At 45.3% G+C, this 21424-nt stretch overlaps 1 protein-coding gene and 1 long non-coding RNA gene across 2 annotated transcripts in view; both read left to right on the top strand.

The window, feature by feature from the left end:
* LOC142047690 (uncharacterized) overlaps positions 1 to 21424 on the top strand; it is a 459131-nt gene that overhangs the window by 82745 nt on the left and 354962 nt on the right. The window lies entirely within an intron of this gene.
* The window catches only part of LOC116815548 (butyrophilin subfamily 2 member A1-like), a 30390-nt gene that overhangs the window by 92 nt on the left and 8874 nt on the right, over positions 1 to 21424 (top strand). Inside the window, exons 2-4 of the mRNA XM_032763994.2 lie at positions 5610 to 5720; positions 11144 to 11491; positions 16288 to 16560. Coding sequence (XP_032619885.1) covers positions 5666 to 5720; positions 11144 to 11491; positions 16288 to 16560 — 676 coding nt within the window. The 5' untranslated portion in view covers positions 5610 to 5665. The remainder of the gene's footprint in view (positions 1 to 5609; positions 5721 to 11143; positions 11492 to 16287; positions 16561 to 21424) is intronic.

Below are 21424 nucleotides of genomic sequence, written 5' to 3' on the forward strand. Positions count from 1 at the left end.
ACAGGTTAATTTCATTGCAAATTGCCTGTCACGGGTGTAATTGCATCATTTAGCCCTGTATAGTCTTAATTGTATGAAAGTTTCTATAAGAAGTAACTTACAGGGCAGTGTGGCAAGAAGGAGAAAAAAATGAAGAATGTAAAGATGTCTGCTGTGAAAAACATTTCTCTGAGAAGCTGAATCCTTTCACAGACCTGTTCTCATGAGTGAAATAAGGGAACTTTCTATACCACAGAAGCTGTTAAATGAGCGAGATTTAAATCACAAGAGGTTCAGGCCAAGTCATGGGACAGTGTTGCCTTCACACTGGAGAAGGGGAAGTTACAAGCTGACACCATCGCACTAGGGTCTCAGACACTGGAGAATTACCCCACCAGAGTGTGGCATCCACTAGCCCTTTCAGGAAAAACACCAGTTAGGCACCCCAGCCTTAGAAGTGCCTGGCAGTGCAGCAGAGGGACTACACTGCACATATGCAGCAAGAGGGTTTCCGGGAGTGGCAGTTAGTTCTGATTCACAGGCACAATAATGGAGCCATGGAACCTAAGCACAATCAAGGCCCTGTGATTTCAAATCCAGTCTTAGACAGAAATCTGAAATACAGGTAAGAGGCAATCTGCCTTCCTCAAAGGGGTTTTGCTTTATTTTATTTGATGGAAATGTAGTCTGAGTAAAGCAGAGGGCTCTGATGTTATTTTTGAAAAGAAAAGCAATTACACATGCAAATGCTCACTGCGGGGCAGGTTGATTAATCATGGAAGATATGATGGGAATAGAGGATGGGTGCAGCAAGGGGTGATGTAGTTATGAGGGGAAGGACGGGTTCATGCAATGGTGAAGATGTGGGGGCTAGGAGGGAAGAGACATCGGAAGGGGGATATGGGCCTGAGTGAAAGGAGGACTGGCAGAGAATAGGAATGGCAGCACCTGTCAGCCCCAAATTCCACTCCCTTGTGTGCACCAGGATCTTGTGTGTGTGTGAGGGGGTAGTCATCCCCCATCCATGCCATCTAATGTGAGCCAGGATATGGCAACTTGCCCTTTTGGGGGCATCTGAGCCCCTTCTCCTGACCCCTGTGTGTGTAGCAGGATCTGGAGATGGGGGTGTAAAGCTGAGAACAGACATTTTAATAGTATGCACCAAGACACAGTGCTGACACTGGCGAATTGAAAACAGGCATACTTTGATACATAACCCACGCTCTCCAGCACTGGGAACACCAATTGCTAGGAATGGAAACATTCTCAAATCCCTATTAGGGACCAGAGATCTTGGACCCTGGTCCACAGGACTCTTTGGAGTTAGGAAGCTCCAACCTACTACCCAGTGACCTGCTATCACGGACTAGGGCAGAAGTTGAACCCTGACAGAGGACTCCAGGCCTGGAACCTAATTCATAGAATGCTGGGGGTCCTGACTGGTCCACAGCTTCTATATAAATGCATCACAGGAACAGGAATTTGTCCATACAACTAGGATTCACCCTGCTCCTGCCTCCCCCACCCCCACCCCCCTGGCCCTGGTTCCTTGCATCCTCCTGGCTTGAGTCAGCTTCTGGTGTTCAACTTGTGGTTCTGATCTCCAATTTGTCTCTTGCCTCTGAACCCCTGGTATCCCGACCTGGCCTGACTCTGGTTACTGATTTGTGGTTCTGCTGTCAAGTTTGTCTTCTGTTTCTGATCTCCTCATAGCCTGACCTGTCTGACTTTTGACTCCCATCCCATGGCTGTGGACCCTGGCTCTGATCACTAGATCTGGGTGCCCATGATGCAGCCATGAACTAGTGTTTCAGGCTGCATTTCTCCATGGGATGTTATTATTCAACTACGATGTTCACAAATGAGATGAACTGGCCACTTCACACCTCTCTGACCCTGCAGTGCTGCACTTACCTAGAGTATGCGAGAGAAGGGGGATGTGAGGGGAAACTCAAACTGGCCAAGCAGTGCAAAGAATCAGGTGGTTAAAAAATAACTTTGCGTTCTCTTCAGTGTTGCCATCCATAGGAGACAGTGGCCAGGTTCAGTGGGTCCCCAAGTCTGTTTACAAGCCAGGGTTATACCAAACCCTGCAGTACCTTCTTCCATGCTGTATGGTTTTGGTCTTCTGATGCTTGTGGGGCATGCCTTCCTCATTGTCTCCAGATTCACTCTCTGTGTCATAATGTGGGAAGGATATGCAGCAAGGAGGGCAGGGTCCTGGGAGGGGGAGGGGGAGGGCAAAGGTGGGAGAGTCACCAATCTTTCTTCTCAAAGGCATAGCATGTTCAAAGAAAATCCTTTGGGGAACAAATAGACCCTGTGTGCGTTTTCTCTGCCAGCCTCTGAGAAAAAGCTGAACAAACCAAAAAAAAAAAAACAACCTCTCTCCCTTTCACAACATGCTCAGGCTCACCTCCTCCTGAGATCTGAGTTCAGGGGTAGTGCTAACGGGGAGTTGCCAGTAGTCTAAGTTGCACTGCCATCAGGGACATAAAGCCTGGACAGAATGGTGTGGGCTGGCTGGAAGAGAGGCTGGACTGAAAGGGACAGGTATGATTTGGCAGGGCTGAGCTTAATGGGGAGGAAGGGTGTAGGAACAAGATTGGTCCACTTGGGCCAGGGCTGCCTCCAGGTACCAGTGCAGCAAGCAGGGTGGCCAACCAAGAGGGGCAGCATGTCTGGCTCTTCGGTGGTAATTCGGCGGCGGGTCCCTCAGTCCCTCTTGGAGGATAGGACCTGCCACCAAATTGCTGCCAAAGAATGAAGCTGCTGCCGATCGTGGCTTTTTTTTCTTTTTTTGCTGCTTGGGGGCGGCAAAAATGCTAGAGCCAGCCCTGACTCGGGCTATGTGCTATCTACAATTGCTTCACTAGCCACTAACTTTTGCCAACAAATTTTATTTCTATTAAAAAAAACTTGATAATTAAATGGCAAAAAAATATTGGTTTTTATATTAATTTTGTTTTTTCATAGGTCATATTGCCCTAACAGCTCAAGGATGTGAAAGTCACCTCCCCGACAGACATAGCTAAACAAACCTAACCCCAGGTGGAGACAGCACTAGGGCAACAGAAGAATTTATCCATTGACCTAGCTACCACCGTTTGGGGAGGAGGATTACCTGCACCAAAGGGGGGAACCCTCTGTCAATGTAGGTAGCGTCTACACTGAATCACTACAGAGGTGCAGCTGTGTCACTGTGGCATTTTAAGTGTAGACATGCGAGTGTAGACCTGGCCTCACACTCTGCCTTTTCACTGTAAAGGAAAGGAGCTACCTGCACCTACCGTACACTGAGGGCACATCTTCACTAGCAACATTAGAGCACTACCACAGTCCACAGCAGTGGTTTAATGTGGCTTCCCAGAGCTATAAAAAAACCACCTCTATGAGAGAAATAGCTCCCAGTGCTGGGAGCGCTGGTGCACTGTCTATACTGGCACTTTACAGCGCTGTAACTTGCTGCACTCAGGGGTGTGTTTTTTCACACCCCTGAGTGAGAAAGTTGCAGCTCTGTAAAGTGCCAGTGTAGACAAGCCCTCAGGGTAGATCTGCACTGGCAAGTTTCTGTGCAACAAGTTATACCACTTTTATTAAAGTGCTGGAATTAAACCGCTGTTGTGTGTCCACACTGTGCTCCTTGTGACGGTGGAGCACATCCACATTAGCAGCTCTTGCAATGGCAAAGGGAGCAGTGTATTGTGATAGCTATCCCACTGTGCAACTGGCTGCAGGATGCTTTGGAAGGGGGTTTGCAGTGCCTCCTGGGTCAGGCACAGCATCACATGCTGTAGGTTTTCCAATCCCAGTGCTCCATGGGCATCCTCCTACATTACCAGCGGCTTTTCAACTGAGTGGGGGAGAGGGGAGAAGAGTGTGTGACAGGTAGTGTGTGTATGTATGGAGGCAGGGGGGAGAGACAGTGTGTTTTGCAGGACAGAATGTGTCAGCATGCTGTCTTGTAAGTTCAGACAGCAAAAGCAGCAGGAAGCAATCAGTCCTGAGGCAGGGGAATGGGGAAACCCTGACATCAGCCACACTCACGCACACACACACACCTGCCTGTGTCTGTGTTCAACAGCACAAGCATTCCACATTAATGGTTTGCTTTGTGTCCCAGAGCAGATCAGCACAGCATGCAAGGGCTGTCAGAAACGGGGCTTTGAAAGGGGAGAGGCACATGCCTTCAGGGCAGCCAGACAAGTTCAAAACAATCAGCAGAGCAGCCACTTGAGGGATTATGGAACACTTTCCACAGCCAGTTGATTGCTTTCTGTGCCGTAATGTGTTTACACTACCAATACAGTGCTGGAGCCTCTGTACTGTAAGGCTTATGAGTGTTTTTTTTGCATTGCTGCTACTGAGGAGTTTCTGCGCGCAAAGTGACTTAGCAGTGTGTGCACCTTGGGAGTGACAACACAGAAAGCTGCTTCACTGTGCAGAAACTTGCCAGTGTAGACAAGGCCTCAGGGCTTGTCTACACTTACAGTGCTGCAATTGCGCCTACCTACACCAAAGGGAGAACTTCTTCCATCAGCATAGGTACTCCAGCTCCCCCAAAGGGGGTGGCCATGTTAACTGGAGAAGCCCTACCATTGACCTAGCATTGTGTACACTAGGGGCTAGGTAGGTGTAACTGCGCTGCTCAGGGTTATGGAAAATCCACAGCCCTGAGTGAGGTAGTTATACCAACATATGCTTGTATTCTAGATCAGGGCTCAAACACAGGTATGTCTACACTAGGGATCCTATACCACCATAGCTACATAGCTGTAGCTATGCCAGCATAACCCTGTAGTGTAGACATAGGGCTAATCTACACCTGAAAGTTTTTGTATTGTTTTTTCACTCCCCTGCCCAATGTCAATCTATGTCAATATATGTCAATGTAGTTATGTCAATCCATCTTTTAAGTCTAGATCAGCGTTAGCCTGCACCCCTGATAGAATTCCATGCTCGTGAAATTTAACAACCACTTCACACTTCACACAGGATTTTATCTAAATCTGTACTTTCCCCTGCCCACCATTAAACCCTTACATCCCTCCTGACAATTCCTATGATAAGACACCCCCCATCCCAGTGCCCTGCTACTAAGGCATGCTACACAATTTTGCAATAAAATTATGCAGACTGGATCATCAAGGTCTGCATGCTCCCCTTTCCTTTACTTGCACACATAAATTGGGGGTGGGGGGTACTTGATCTCCTCGTGTCACAAGCATTGAAACAAACTACCAAGGGAAGTGGTGGATTCTCCATCCTTTGATAAAAACCGTCTCTTCAGATTAGGACTGGATGCTTTAGCCAAACACAAGCTACTGGGCTCAGTACAGGAGTAACTGAAATGTAATTACCTGTGGTATACAGCAGGCTAGAATAGATCATCTAATGGACCTTCTTCACCTTAAACTCTAATAATCAATTAAATCAGCCTATAGATCTTTACTGTGAAATGGCTTTTGTTGCTCCAGGACATCAAAATGAATCTGCTTAACACTTTATTTATCCCTTTTAAAAATCTAATATGTCCTATTTATAATCATCTGCCTCTTAACAGCCACAGTCAGTGTTATACTTACCAGGCTTTTTTTTCTCCCTCCCCTGGTCCTGTTTTGCAATTGAAGTTACAGTGAAGAGGAAGATTTTCTCATTCTGCTGCTGCTCCACAAAGATCTCTTCTATGCGTGGCTTTATCATGTTCTTATTTGATTTCCACATTCACCATCTGGTCTCAGGTAGGAATTCCCTATGACACCCGATGCATTTATAGAATATGTTTATTTGGGTTGATTTATGAAATTTACCTAACCCCAGTCTTTTATACAAAACTGAACAAAAACTACCACAGGTTGAAAATTGGATCTATAAACAAAGATCCTCCAAACTGCATCAGGACTTACTACACATAACTCTTCACTCTCCATCACTGATGTACACTCTTATCATCTTTCTCCCTTCTTCAAGGCCTTTGGGAGCTGATAGGCCTGGCAACATGCTGAACCAAGGGATGGGAACTGAATGCTGCATTCCAGCACCTTGCCTGGAAAGTGCCCTGCCACCATCTCCCTCCCACTGGGGCTGTTAGCTCAGACACCCCTGCTGACCTTCATTGTCATGGTGTCCTGTGAGGAGAGAGGTGGTCTGCAAGTTAGCCAGGACCAAACCAATTATTTCTCTATATATCAAAATAAATCCCTTGCATTGCACCAGAAATATACTGGAAGCTAGAGCAGATCATAGAGCTCAGGTGGAAGGTTTTCACAGTGAGGAGCAGGGTTAGACAATAGGATTCCACATTCTGCACTTGCTGAACTTTCCAAGATGCAGAACAATCTTGTGGTGGGAAAAACAGCTTTGGACCCAAGAAGATCCCAAACTGTGAACCTTGCTAAGAGCAATGAATGTACTTTTTTAGAGACTGAGCCAAAGGTCATTAAAGTCAGTGGGAGGGTTTTCATTGCCACCTAGTGGAATCCACAGCCCCGAGTGAGGCACCCAGGCCTAGATTCACACAGGAACTTAGGCATGGCAGTGCTGAGCATCACAACAGCTAACTTATAAGTACCTACCCAATCTCTGGGCTTCACAAAGCCAGTGTTAGATGCTCGGGTTCCTTGTCCAATGAATGGAGACAGGGGCACCTCAGACTGGGATTCACAAGGGCCAGCTGGCTGAATGGGGAGCCACCAAAACTAGCCCATGGGAGATGGTGACCTGAGGGATGTTTTCCTTCCCATCTCCAGCCACATGGATTTGCATGAGCTCGCCTACAGGGCCTGATCCGGTAGGCGAGCTCGGAGCATGCTGAACAGGTTGGGCCTCACAGGGTAGCTAGGAAGAGAAGCACGTTTCTTCCTGAGGTTCCTGGGTGACTCTGAGGTTTAGTCACCCAGCTGCCTAGAATGGAGCAGTGGCATACGGGCAGAATCAAAGGCTTCTAGGAAACTTTTATTGCAAAACTTAGGTGCTAGGTGAGTTTAGGGACCTACAGAGTTAGGTGGCAGATGAGTTGGGGTTTTGTGAATATCAGTGGTGCCTGATCCTGGGATTTAAGCACCTAAAGTGGCAGTTAGTTGGACACCTAAGTTCCTTTGTGAACCTAGCCCCGGCTCCCTATGAAATGTATGGGAAGGGTTAAGTGCCCGAACCTGGGATCCACAAAAGTTAGCAGGCTGAGGGGAAAGTTGAGTGTGAGAAGATGCTGAGGAGATGTTAGCTTGTGATAGATCATCACACTTACAACACAGATACCATCCTACAAGGCTGTACCAACAGATGTCACAAGTCTTCTCTCCATTACGCAAGCTTTGGGCTGGCATTACTCTATGAAGCTGTTATAACAGGGCCATGGGGCTAAATCCACAGAAGAACTTGGGTGTTGCACTGCTCAGAGTGGCAATGCCTAGCCGTTAGGCACCCTGCCACCCAGTGCAATCAATAAAGCTGGAGTTAGACACCTAGACTCCCTATGCAATGAATGGGGAGAGAGAGGCTCCTGAGAATGGTATCCAAAAGAGCTGTCTTGCCCAGCTGTTCTAGGGAAAATGCTGAGGAGAGGGGTTGGTCCGAAGCCCTGCACCTCCGAGGTACTTAGTCATCTAACTCCTGGCTGGAGGAAAGCGCCTATCTCCATGTGGGATTCAAAGCTGTGAACCTTCTCTTGGAGTTAGGTGTGTGAGCAACAACAACAACAAAATACTGGCGGAGGAGAAGCTGCTCCCCTTATTACATTTTAGCCCAGTGGTTAGAAGGTAGGGACATAAGAACGGCCATACTGAGTCAGACCAATGGTCCATCTAGCCCAGTATCCTGTCTTCTGACAGTGGCCAATGCCAGGTGCATCAGAGAGAATGAACAGAACAGGGCAGTTATCAAGTGATCCATCCCCAGTCATCCACTCCCAGCATCTGTCAATCAGAGACGTAGGGACAGCCAGAGCATGGGGCTACATCCCTGAGCATCTTGCCTAATAGCCATTGATGTATCTATCCTCCAAGGACATATCTAGTTCTTTTTTGAAACTAGTTATACTTTTGGCCTTCACAACATCCCCTGCCAACAAGTTCCACAGGTTGGCTGTGCACTGCGTGGAGAAGTACTTCCTTTTGTTTATTTTAAACCTGCTGCCTTTAATTTAATTGGGTGACCCCTGGTTCTTGTGTTATGTGAAGGCCCCTCCCTATAAAAGATGGTAAAATTGAAACACACACACAAAATGAAGGACCCAAACACCCCCTGGTGCTTTATGTGCTCTATTGACAGCCCCTCTGAGGACTCTGCAGGGGTTTAGATGAGTGACAGGTACGTGGGCACATGCTGGAGGCATCAGGGTGCACATACAGCAGCAAAAACATCTGCACTGGGGAACTTTTCCAGTGATAATGGAGGCACCGTGGGAATGTGGTCCTCTCCAGAGTTAGGTGACTAAGACTAGTGAGGAGTTTAGGGATGATGGAGGGATGATAAATGGGAATGAGGATATGGAGGTGGATATTACCACATCTGAGGTAGAGGCCAAACTTGAACAGCTTAATGGGACAAAATCGGAGGACCCGGACAGGGGCCCGGACAAAGCTTCCATCCAAGGATATTAAAGGAAACTGGTAGCGCATGAAATTGCGAGCCCAGTTAGCCGAAGAATTTTTAATCCAATGGTAAACTCGGGGTTGTACCGTACGACTGAGAGAATTGCTAACGTCAGTTCCCATCTTCTCAGGAAAGGGAAAAACTGACTTCCATCGGGTTAACTATAGGCCTGTTAAGCTTGACGTCATGTAGTATGTAAGGTCTTGGAAAAAATTTTAAAGGAGAAAGTAGTTACGGACATTGAGGTCAATGGTAATTGGGACAAATTGCAACATGGATTTACTAAGGTAGATCGTGCCAAACCAACCTGATCTCCTTCTTTGAGAAGGTGACGGATTATTAGAAAGGAAATGCAAGGTAGATCTAATTTACCTCGATTTTTCAGTAAGGGCTTTGACACGGTTCCGCATGGGGAACTGTTAGTTAAATTGGAAAAGATGGGGATGAATATGAAGTTGTAAGGTGGATAAGGAACTGGTTAAAGGGGAGACTCCAGCGGGTCGTACTGAAGGGTGAACTGTCAGGCTGGAAGGAGGATTACTAGTGGAGTCCCTCAAGGATCGGTTTTGGGGACCGATCTTATTTAACCTTTTTATTACTGACCTTGGCACAAAGAGCGGGGAATGTGCTAATAAAGTTTTGCGGATGACACAAAAGCTGGGGGTATTGCTAACACGGAGAAGGACCGGATACTATACAGGAAGATCTGGACCACCTTGTAAACTGGAGTAATAGTAATAGGATGAAATTTAATAGTGAAAAAAAGTGCAAGGTCATGCACTTAGGGATTAATAATAAGAATTTTAGATATACATTGGGGACGCATCAGTTGGAAGCAACAGAGGAGGAGAAGGAACCTTGGGTATTGGTTGATAGCAGGATGACTATGAGCCGCCAATGCGATATGGCCATGTTAAAAAAGCAAATGCGTTTAGAGGGTGCATCAGGCGAGGTATTTCAGCAAGGATAAGGAGGTGTTAGTACCGTTATATAAGCGCTGGTGAGACCCCACCTGGAATATTGTGTGCAGTTCTGGTGTCCCATGTTAAGAAGGATGAATTCAAACTGGAACAGGTTCAGAGACGGGCTACTAGGATGATCCGAGGAATGGAAAACCTGCCTTATGAAAGGAGACTCAAAGAGCTTGGCTTGTTTAGCCTAGCCAAAAGAAGAGCTGCTCCGGGGGATATGCTTGCTCTATATAAATATATCAGGGGATTAACGTTAGGAGGGAGAGGAATTATTTAAGCTTAGTTACTAATGTAGGCACAAGGACAAATGGTACAAACTGGAATTAGGAAGTTAGACTTGAAATTAGAACGAAGGTTTCTAACCATTAGGGGAGTGAAGTTCTGGAACCCTCAGCCTTCCGAGGGAAGTAGTGGGGGCAAAAGACTTATCTGGCTTTAAGACTAAGCTTGATAAGTTATGGAGGGGATGATATGATGGATAGTTTAATTTGGGCAATTGATCTTGGATTATCAGCAGATAAGTCTGCTCAATGGTCTGTGAGGGGATTGTTGGATGGGATGGGATCTGAGTTACTGCAGAGAAATTCTTTCCTGGGTGCTGGCTGGTGAGTCTTGCCCACATGCTCAGGGTTAGCTGATCGCCATATTTGGGGGCGGGAAGGAATTTTCGCTCCAGGGCGGATTGGCAGGGGCCCTGGAGTTTTTCGCCTTCCTCTGCAGCGTGGGGCATGGTCGCTTGCTGGTGGATTGCTCGGCAGCTTGAGGTCTTCAAACCACAATTTTGAGGACTTCAATAACTCAGTCATGGTGTTAGGGGTTGTAGGGTAGGGTTCTGTGGCCTGCTTTGTGCAGGAGGTCAGACTAGATGATCATATTGGTCCCTTCTGACCTACGAGTCTATGAGTCTATGACAGGATGAGTGGGGATTGTGTAAATAGGAGCACCTAAATGTCAGCTTCAGGCACGGAATGTGGAAATTAGGTCCAGGGCTTCCAAAATATTTGGGCTGCTAGCTCCTATTGTGGAGGTTAGAAATTTATATTCCTTTGAGGATCTGGGCCTAGATACCTAAGTCCCTATGTGAATTTGGCCCATAACTCCCATTGATTTCAATAGGAGGTAGGCTCCCAGCCACCACTAGGTGTCTCTTTGCAGCTTTAGGTGCCTAAATGCCTTTGAGAATCTGGCCCTAAGGCATTAAGGGGTCTAAGAATCGTTAACTTTCAATGGGGTTTAGCCTTTTTTCCCCAAATTTTACCCATTGTCTCACAAATGGTGACAATTAGCAACAACACACCAAAACCTGTCAATTGCTTGCCAGAAAAAGAACATGCACATTATTCCTGGTCTGGGCTGCTTGTGCAGATAATGCAGGAGCACATTTCACCACTTCTAACAATGTATGTGTATGTCTGGTTATACAAATACGTTATTCCTGATAAGCTCACATATAAACACAGGAAACCCTGCCCCTTTGTAGGACCCTGCAGTGACTCCATGAAATGTAAAATGTATAAATTAGAACCTGCTTTGTGCATATTTTATATTAGTTTCTTCCTCCCCCTCTGAGTTTATTTTCTGTGTTCTGGTGCATTTCACAGCTCGGTTTAGAGTCATTGGCCCTGACCAGCCTGTCACTGCCATTGTGGGAGAGGACATTGTGTTACACTGTCACCTGTCCCCCAGGATGAGCGCTGAGAATATGGAGGTGATATGGTTCCGGTCCCAGCTCTCCCAGTTTGTTCATCGCTATAGTGATGGGAAGGATCAGACTGAAGATCAGACACCAGAGTACCAGGGAAGGACAGTGTTTCTGAGAGACAGCATTGCCAATGGAAATGTTTCCCTGAGGATACACAATATCATATCCTCTGATGAGGGACAATATAGGTGTTTTGTTCAGTCATTGACATTTTATAATGAAGCCACATTGGAACTGAAAGTAGCAGGTCAGTAGCTTGTTCGTGTATTTTCTTTTGAGATGGCAGTTAGTGTGTCTCATTTGCATGTGACTTCCTAGAAATGTTTCTTTCTTTCTTCACGTATCCACTAAAAAGAGTGTCTATCTCTTGCTCTAGAAACTCTGTGAAAATTCCATACACATAAGACCACTCATCAATATACCAATAACCACCAACAATAAGTCAGCAGCAAAACACACCATCCGAGAAGGAGACTCTGGCGCACATCCACATAGGGTGCATCAGGTTGCAGCCTCTTACTTTTCCCTACACCTTCTGATCTTAGCACACCCCATCCATAGCCCAGCAAAGTCATGGACCCTCCTCATCAACCTCCTCCTGGTGCAGACTAAGACAGCCATCTCTCATATCAGGAGGAGGAAGCTGGATGTGTGGTGGAGGGGCTTATTTCAGTTCACTTGTGAAGTCAAGCCTCTGAGCAGAGTTCCTCTGGACGGCATCCACTGATTCCTTGGACACCTTTGGGGAGTAGTGGCCCCTTCCAATTCCTTGATTTTCAACCTTTGACCTCACTCCTGTTCCTGTTTTCTCTTTTGTTGTCCCCCATGATCAACTGGAGCCTGGACTTAGTGGTTCGTTCCCTTAGTTGAGGGGCATGGCCTTCATTTTGGGTGGGCCTAAACCCACCTGTCCAGTACTTCAATAGTTCACACTTTCCAACTTCTGCAACAAATTAAGCAAGGTGTTGTAAAGATGACAGTCTCCTTTAATATGCCACCCTGAGTCATTCCCAGAGTATGTCCATCATGTGTACTGAATGAGACATGCTTTCTATAGAAAAATTAGCATGCGGTCATGTAATTAAAGACTGTATCATTATGCCTACACACAGAGGCTGAGTTAGTGTTGCACAGGTGACCTTAAATCTGATATTTCCTACCTTTTGAGTGTTTGACTTTGCAACCTTAATATAGTGTGTGTGGGGGGGGTGTCTGCGTCTGTGTAAACTGAAAGAACAGCAAACCAGAAAAAAAGCAAACTGAAAAAACAGAAATTCCATCATGTGGAATTACATTGACATACACTACTGGTCATCTGCTAGGTTGGAATCTTTAGATCCACCACATGAGCCTCTGCCACTTGAGCGATGGAGTAACAGGGAGCAACAGTAACTTCTCATCCTCTGTGTGGGCCAGCACTAGACAGGGATGAAATATTTTACCAATGGATTTCACAGATATTCTCTGACAGCGGAGGAATAGTGAAATTCAGAAGTTTAGATTCAAAGCCAGGCTCAGGAAGGCTGTGAACTCTAGTGAGCAATGACCCTGCTACCCCATCCCCTCCAGCCTGTCTCAATCCTGTCTCTTCCTTAACCTGGCTCATCATCCTAGCTCCATTCTTCTGACCTAGCCAGTCCCAATCTTCACTCCTCATGCTTCTCATCCCAGTCCCAGTCTTCATGTCCAGTCTGTCCTAGGATCCCCTGCTGGAAACCTCATCTGCTCCCAGTCTCTAGCTCGACATCCAATGCTTCTCCACAATCTCAGTCTCATTGCCCAGCCATTCCTAGTTCCATCATGCCCAAGCTCCTCTTTCAATCTCTCTCTCTCTCCCTTAGCTTCCAGCCCCAGTCTCTCTCTCTGGACTCCTCATCCAGTGTCAGTGTATCCCCTGCACCAGTTCCAGTCTGTTTGCCCAGCCAGTCCCAGTTATCCCCCCACAATATGGGTTCTTATTATATCCACCTCCCTCTGCCCCGTTTACCTTCCTTGCCCAGCCTGTCCCAATCTCCCTCCTCACATCCGTCTCTCAGCCTGCACATCTACATTTCCCTTCCTCCTCCTCCACCAGTTTCCAGACCCAGTCCCCCATGCTCCTTGTACCAATCAAATCCCGCCACCCTCCAGGTCCATCTTCGGTACCCTCTGCATTCAAGTCAAGCAGTTTCCTCCACCACACTGCTTGAGACCAGTGGGGGAAAGGAGGACAGAGAACAGAAGTGACAATTTTCCTCCTTTCAGTTCTGGTGTGCAGCCCTGGCCTGACCCACAGCAACACTTGCAGGACATTTGCCAGAAAAGTCCAGCTCAGTCCCCTGCCATCCGAGGCAGAAGCATGCTCAGTGCAGATGGAATCAATGCAGAATTTTGTTACGGCATTGTAACAAGTCTCTCCTAAGCATGTGCAAATGGAGATTATTCAAAGGTATATAGCTTGGCCTAATTTTGGGTGATTTTTCACTGGGATGGCAAAAGGCACATTCCTCTGCCAAATTTCACATCCCTGCTCCAAAGCATGGGGATACTAGGGATTCTCCCCCCTAAAAATTGGCAAAATATATTTTTAAAATGGCAAAACAATGTAATAAGCTGAGAGTTCACTTTCTGTAGCAAAGGAAAAGGGTTACAACTCTGCATGAAACTAACACGATGGGATACCAGTAGTATCTTGGAGACCAAGAACAAAAAGGGATTCTGTAAGACTGTATATTGAACTGGAAAGGGGGGATCCATGTCCTGGACTGAAGGTTGTCGGAGAAAAACTTAGTTCTCACTTTTTGGTTGGGTACAGCAAAGCCAGATATTTTATTCTGTTTAGCAGCTACGGCAGGGAGAGAGTGCACTAAGACATAGGGTCTCCCCTTCCTAGACAGGTCTCTCAACAGGTAAACAATTACAGCAAGACTTTATACTTTTGTTACAGGCAATAATAAGCAACAGCTGCATTTTGTTTATACATAGGTCATCCTGATATCTGTTTTTTCTCACTTCTAAAGAGTCGCCAGTCTACATTTCATATTCTCTACACAAGGTCGCAACAACTTCTCACACAGTTCTTTTCCACCCGCCTCACACAATCCTCACTTCTACAAATCTCGCGTTATTAGGGTTACAGTTAGCCTAACTCTTGCTAACAGAGACTATCATGCATTAAGATCCCCTACAAATCCCTGTCAGTTCTTTCTCTACTTCCACAAGGTGCAGGTGTAACTCTTGCCTGTTACTCCTATTGTTTCTACTTGACCAACCAGCATCATTTCAGTCTTCCCTTTATTTAGCCAGTCAGTTCACTGTTCAAGTCCCAGCCATTGCCAGGAAGTGAGAAGATAACCAGCCAGCCACATCATCATTCAGATGAATGTTAAAAGCATGTGGTGACAGAGCAATCAGGGATGTCTTACTGTCACCCTTGGTGCCTTTACATATACTGTAAAACAGAAGGAGTGAAATGGATCCTACAGTTATTAGAACCTACAGTCTAGTAAAGACATACAAAGATACAAGTTGAGCTAACAACCGTATGACTATTGCTATCTTGGCCAACTCCAGGGACCTCAGGAGCAAAGAACTGTAATAGACTCATATCCTTTCCAGATTGGGCACAGAAAGGGATGTATAACAGTGGGTGACACGAATGTGAAGACCTAGCACAATTGTACACCCCTTGTTATACACACACCCCCTCAAAACAACCTCTGAAGGGAAAAAAACATGGAGAAAACAGGCCATGAAACACTGTCCAAAGGTCTGCATGTACATTTTGGTCCAGTCAAGCTAATTGTGTAAGTAAATTCCTGAACTGAGGTTTCTCGATTAAGAACACTCTCTCCCAAGCCCCTAGAAATGGACATATCTAAGGAGAGAAAGGTCAAAAGATTTCAATAGTAAAACATGAAAGAAAAGGATTGCCTTGAAAGTGCACAGATCCCAAGCTATGCAGGATCTAGAATGAGCTTAAAGATCAGGCAACAGAGACAACAGCTCAATGGAATACATTCTTCTCTTACCCTTAGCTCTGTCTACAATGGCAACGATGTATCAGGACAGCTATACTGGTATAGCTGCAGCAACAAACCCTCCTAGTGTAGACACAGTTTGTACTGGTATAACTCATATTAGTTGTACAAACAAAATCAGCTACATCAACAACAGCATATTTTTGCTGGTATAACTGAATCTACACTAGGGCTTTTGCCAGCATAGTTATGTTGGTAAAAAAATCTACCCACTGACCGACATAACTATGCCAACAAAAGTTTTACCTCTAGACCAGGCCAAAGTCTTATCCTAATTCACCCTTCAAGAAAATTCCAGTTTCAGATATGAAATAACGCAATAGGATTTTGCAGGTAGATCTCAGTTGACGCTATTGTTCCCCTTTGACAACTGCTATCAGATTTCCAGGACCTTATAAGTCAATTTCCTGTGTGGAGCAGATTGTGGTAACACAAGAGCCCAGCATTTTATTAGTGTAATGTATCTATTTAGAATGAGTACAAGAGTCCTGTTTGCTGAAGCAGGAGCAGCAGCATGCAGGAAATCCACTGCCACAGAAGACTTGGCCAGGCACCTCTGCTCTATACTGAAGAAGCACCACTCTTGCCCCTGCCTTTCTCCAGGAACACACACACAGGAGTCAGAGCTAGAACTGATTGCTTAACACCCAGCAGTTCCCAGTCCCTGCACCTTTTCCTCAGTCCAATTACACAGCAAAATGCAATGAGTTTACTCACTCCTGGTCTTTTAGGAGCATCTGGGTGCAGTGAATTAATCCATTTGACAACTCTCTGCAAAAGGTCATAATATGAGTGACTTCTAATGGTGTCCTATTACACTATAATGAGGGTAGTCTGTCCCCTACACAACCAGGGTTTCTTGTTTTTTCAATGTTCACATAATTTACTGTGTCCATGAGCACTGGGCGTTCAGATTCAGAATCCATTCATCTCCTCTATCAATGGCTTAAAACATTATCTTTCATGCTGAATATTCATATAAATTAACATATCAAATAAACAGCTGTATCCCATTCTCCTCCAGCTTTAGGCTCTGATTCGCAGCTCTCTGTTGAGGGTTATCAGAATGGAGGGATCCGGGTGGTTTGTCAATCCATTGGTTGGTACCCAAAGCCCCGGGTGCTATGGAGAGATCTCGGTGGACAGCATCTACCGTCACTCTCTGAAACATCCCAAGTGGATGATGGCCTGTTTGAAGCACAAACTACAATCGTTATCATAGAAAACCAGAAGTTGTCCTGTGTTGTCTGGAACAGCCACTTCAATCAAGAAAAGGAATCAACAATTTATGTATCAGGTCAGTAACAATCAAAGCCACAAACTAATTATCAGCACACACATACAACTGGGTAACAATGAAAAGAGGAAGAATAGACGTATGGTGAAGAAAATGGACTAGGACAAGCAAGAGCTGCGTTCAGGTCCAATTTCTGCTAGGAACTCACTCTATGCCCTTAATCAAGATGTTTAATCTCTCTGCGCATCAGTCCCCATCTGTAAAATAGTGATAATACTCATTCCTTTCTCCCACGCTGTCTGTTTTATTCATGTAGTGGTGAACTATTTGTATCTCTTTCTTAGAATCATATAATCATACGCCTGGTCTACACTGGGAGAGGGGGAGTTGATCTAAGATAGGCAACTTTAGCTACAAGAATAACGTAGCTGAAGTCGACATATCTTAGATCGACTTAGATTGATTTACTTCACGTCCTCGAGGCGTGAGATCGACAGCCACCGCTCCTCCATCGACTCCGCTTCCACCTCTTGCCCTGGTGGAGTTCTGGAGTCAACGGGGAGCGTGTTTGGGGATCGATTTATCGCATCTAGACGATACAGCGATCCCCGATAGATCGATCACTACTGGGTAGTGTAGACATACCCATAGAATCATAGAAGTGGAAGGGACCTCAAGAGGTCATCTAGTCCAGTCCCCTGCACTCAAGGCAGGACCAAGTATTATCTAGACCATCCCTGACAGGTGTTTGTCCAACCTGCTCTAAAAAATTCCCAATGATGGAGATTCCAGCACCTCCCTAGGCAATTTATTCCAGTGCTTAACCACTCTGACAGTTAGGAAGTTTTTCCTAAGATCTAACCTAAACCGTCCTTGCTGCAATTTAAGCCCATTGCTTCTTGTCCTATCCTCAGAGGTTAAGAACAATTTTTCTCCCTCTTCCCTGTAACAACCTTTTATGTACTTGAAAACTGTTGTGTCCCCTTTCAGTCTTCTCTTCTCCAGACTAAACAAACCCAGTTTTTTCAATCTTCCCTCATAGGTTTTCTAAAGCTTTAATCATTTTTGTTGCTCTTCTCTGGACTTTCTCCAATTTGTCCACATCTTTCCTGAAATGCGGTGCCCAGAACTGAACACAATACTCCAGTTGAGGCCTAATCAGCGCAGAGTAGAGCGGAAGAATTACTTCTTGTGCTTACAATATTCCTGCTAGTACATCCCAGAATGTTTGCTTTTTTTTTGCAACAGCATTACACTGTTGACTCATATTTAGCTTGTGATCCACTATGACCCCTAGATCCCTTTCTGCAGTACTCCTTCCTAGGCAGTCATTTCCCATTTTGTATGTGTGCAACTGATTGTTCCTTCCTACGTGGAATACTTTGCATTTGTTCATATTGAATTTCATCCTATTTACTTCAGACCATTTCTCCAGTTTGTCCATATCACTTTGAATTTTAATCCTATCCCCCAAAGCACTTGCGACCCCTCCCATCTTGGTATCATCCGCAAACATTATAAATGTACTTTCTATGCCATTATCTAAATCATTGATGAAGATATTGAACAGAACTGGACCCAGAACTGATCCCTGCATGACCCCACTCATTATGTCCTTCCAGCATGACTGTGAACTACTGATAATTACTCTCTGGGAACGATTTTCCAACCAGTTATGTACACACTTTATAGTAGCTCCATCTAGTTTGTATACTTCTTCTGTGTGTGCACAGTGCCTAGCACAATGGAGCCTCTAAGCATTTATTCAATATACATAAGTTCAAATGTCTCTATAACAAATACATTAATAAACAAAATAAACCAAAAAACATTGAAAATTCACATTTCCTAGAGCTATACAAATGGTATTGAAGGGATGGAAGCTTCACGGTGGCAAAAGGAGACAGAGGGGCTTGTTAGTATACATTTTCCAATCTAACTTTTTGAAAGTTGGAAAAATATTTAAACCTGAGGGCTTCTCTCCACAGTGCAGCAATGCACACTATGGGGGTTTGATTTCTAAAGTGCATTAATGTGTTGGGCATTAATTGATCCATACAGACCCTGCTAGTGCACACTGATAACTTCCTAGGTCCCTTTGAATGTAATATATTTTCAAACTTGCAGAGCATGTTTGTGTATTTTAGAAAAGACATCCCTGTAGTCCACATTACTGCTCCATGGAAACAAGCCCTTGGAGTGGAAAAAGTAAAAGGAACAAAAAAGCTTGTTAAGTAATCATTTTATTGTATTCAGTGTCAAAGAAGTGAAGAATGAAAATGTGAATATTTTGTGAAAAATGTTATGAAAATTTGGAAAATGTGAAAAAAAAAAGTTGTTTTGAACCCTGAAAATTTTTGGAAATTTCCATGAAGCTGTTTGTTTGTGTCTTTGTTTTCCTAGTATCATTGTTGTTAAGTCTACTGCCAAAACATAGTCAATTTTTTTTGTAGGCATCACAGCTGAGGTGTTAATGCTATTGCTAATCACCGAGGTCTGTCAGATAGAAATGGATAATTTAAAACTGTTGGAAACCAAGTAATTTTATTTTTTAAATTACTAACAATATTTAGTTTAGACAAACAAGGAATGGTAGGTCAGCTCTTACTAAGTCTTTCTCTTGCTGGAAATTCAGGTGTGTGACTCCCACTGTTTTATGTGCAGTGATTCTTTTATATACATTATGGGATACCATGATCAAAGCCAAGCAAAAATAAACAGGCTTTACAATTAAACCGCCTATCAAACATTCCATGCAAATCACCAATCACAACTACCAAACTTACATCCAGTTTTCAAAACACAGCATAAAAAAGTTGACATAGAAAAGTAAAGAAAGATTTGTTTAAGCCCTCTTACGGGCAATAAACCTTGTTTTATGGATAGAATCATAGAAGACTAGGGTTGGAAGAGACCTCAGGAGGTCATCTAGTCCAACCCCCTGCTCAAAGCAGGACCAATCCCCAACTAAATCATCCCAGCCAGGGCTTTGTCAAGCTGGGCCTTAGAAACATCTAAAGATGGAGGTTCCACCACCTCCCTAGGCAACCCATTCAGGTGCTTTACCACCCTCCTAATGAAATAGCGTTTCCTAATATCCAACCTAGACCTCCTCCACTGCAACTTGAGACCATTGTTCCTTGTTCTGTCATTTGCCACCACTAAGAACAGCCAACCTCCATCCTCATTGGAACTTCCCTTCAGGTAGTTGAAGGCTGCTATCAAATCCCCCCTCGCTCTTCTCTTCTGCAGACTAAACAAGTTCAGTTCCCTCAGCCTCTCCTCATAAGTCATGTGCCCCAGCCCCCTGATCATTTTTGTTGCCTTCTGCTGGACTCTCTCCAATTTGTCTACATCCTTTCTGTAGTGAGGGGCCCAAAACTGGATGCAGTACGCCAGATGTGGCCTCACCACTGTTGAATAGAGGGAAATCATCACTTCCCTCGATCTGATGGCAATGCTCCTACTAATGCAGCCCAACATGCCATTAGCCTTCTTGGCAAACAAGGACACACTGTTGACTCATATCCATCTGCTCGTCCACTGTAATCCCCAGGTCCTTTTCTGCAGATCTGCTGCTTAGCCAGTCAGTCCCCAGCCTGAGCAGTGCATGGGATTCTTCCATCCTAAATGCAGATTATCATAGATAGGCCTAAAGTCGGCTTTAGGCCTATTCCACCAATTCCCCCAAATCGGGCCCCATGCCCAGTGAGAATCCCTTCCCTGGCTAGAGGTGCCTTTTTACTCACCTGGTGGCACTCACAGTCTTCAGCAGCACTTTGGCAGCAGGTCCTTCACTTGCTCTGGGTTTTTGGCGGCAGTTCGGTGGCAGGTCCTTTGGTGCCTCCAAAGACCTGGAACGAGTGAAGGACCCGCCGCCAAAGTGCCGACGAAGACTCAGAACACTGCCTGGTGAGTACAAGCCCTATTTGTTTTTTTTACATGTGGGTTTGTTTTTTTCAGTCATCCTTGCCGGGGCCCCGTTGAAACTGTTCGAATTGGGCCCCGCACTTCCTAAAGCCGGCCCTGTAGATAGGGAGGGGCTAGCTTCCTGAACTTTGCTTGTCTCCACCATGACAGAAAGCAGAAGTCTCCTGGAATTCCTTTGGTTAGCTCAAACTTTTTGTAACATTAAATAAATAAAAATGTACTCTGTGAGACACTTTGCTCCAAGCACTAGATGTATACACTTTCTTTCAAATGTGCAGCTAAATTGTGCTTTATCCAATGTGACAAAGTTCCTCCTCTACCTTGGTGGGTCCTGCGCTTATTGGCAGATTTGCTCACCTCACTGATCTTCCCCACAGTCTGGGTCAACTTCTCCTGTGTCTGATCAGGAGTTGGGAAGTTTGGGGGGAACCCAGGCCTGCCTTCTACTCCAGGTTCCAGCCCAGGGCCCTATGGACTGCAGCTGTAACAGCTGCATGACAGCTACAACTCCCTGGGCTACTTCCCCATGGCCTCCTCCAAACACCTTGTTTATCCCCACCACTGGACCTTCCTCCTGGTGTCTGATAACGCTTGTACTCCTTAGTTCTCCAGCAGCACACCCTCTCACTCTCAGCTCCTTGTGCCTCTTGCTCCCAGCTCCTCACACGCACTTCCTCTCCTCTGGCTCCTCCTCACTTGACTGGAGTGAGCTCCTTTTTAAACCCAGGTGCCCTGATTAGCCTGCCTTGATTGGCTGCAGGTGATCTAATCAGCCTGTCTGCCTTAATTGGTTCTAGCAGGTTCCTGATTACTCTAGTGCAGCCCCTGTTCTGATCACTCAGGGAACAGAAAACTACTCATCCAGCGAGCAGTATATTTGCCCTCTACCAGATTCCTGTACTCCACTGGTCTGGGTCTGTCACACCAAACAATGAGAATAATACCGCCCATAAAAATATTTTTCATACTGCCTTTTTTAATGTTCTTCTGATTT

This window comes from Chelonoidis abingdonii, chromosome 13 (assembly GCF_003597395.2).
Source record: "Chelonoidis abingdonii isolate Lonesome George chromosome 13, CheloAbing_2.0, whole genome shotgun sequence".
NCBI classification, from domain to species: domain Eukaryota; kingdom Metazoa; phylum Chordata; order Testudines; family Testudinidae; genus Chelonoidis; species Chelonoidis abingdonii.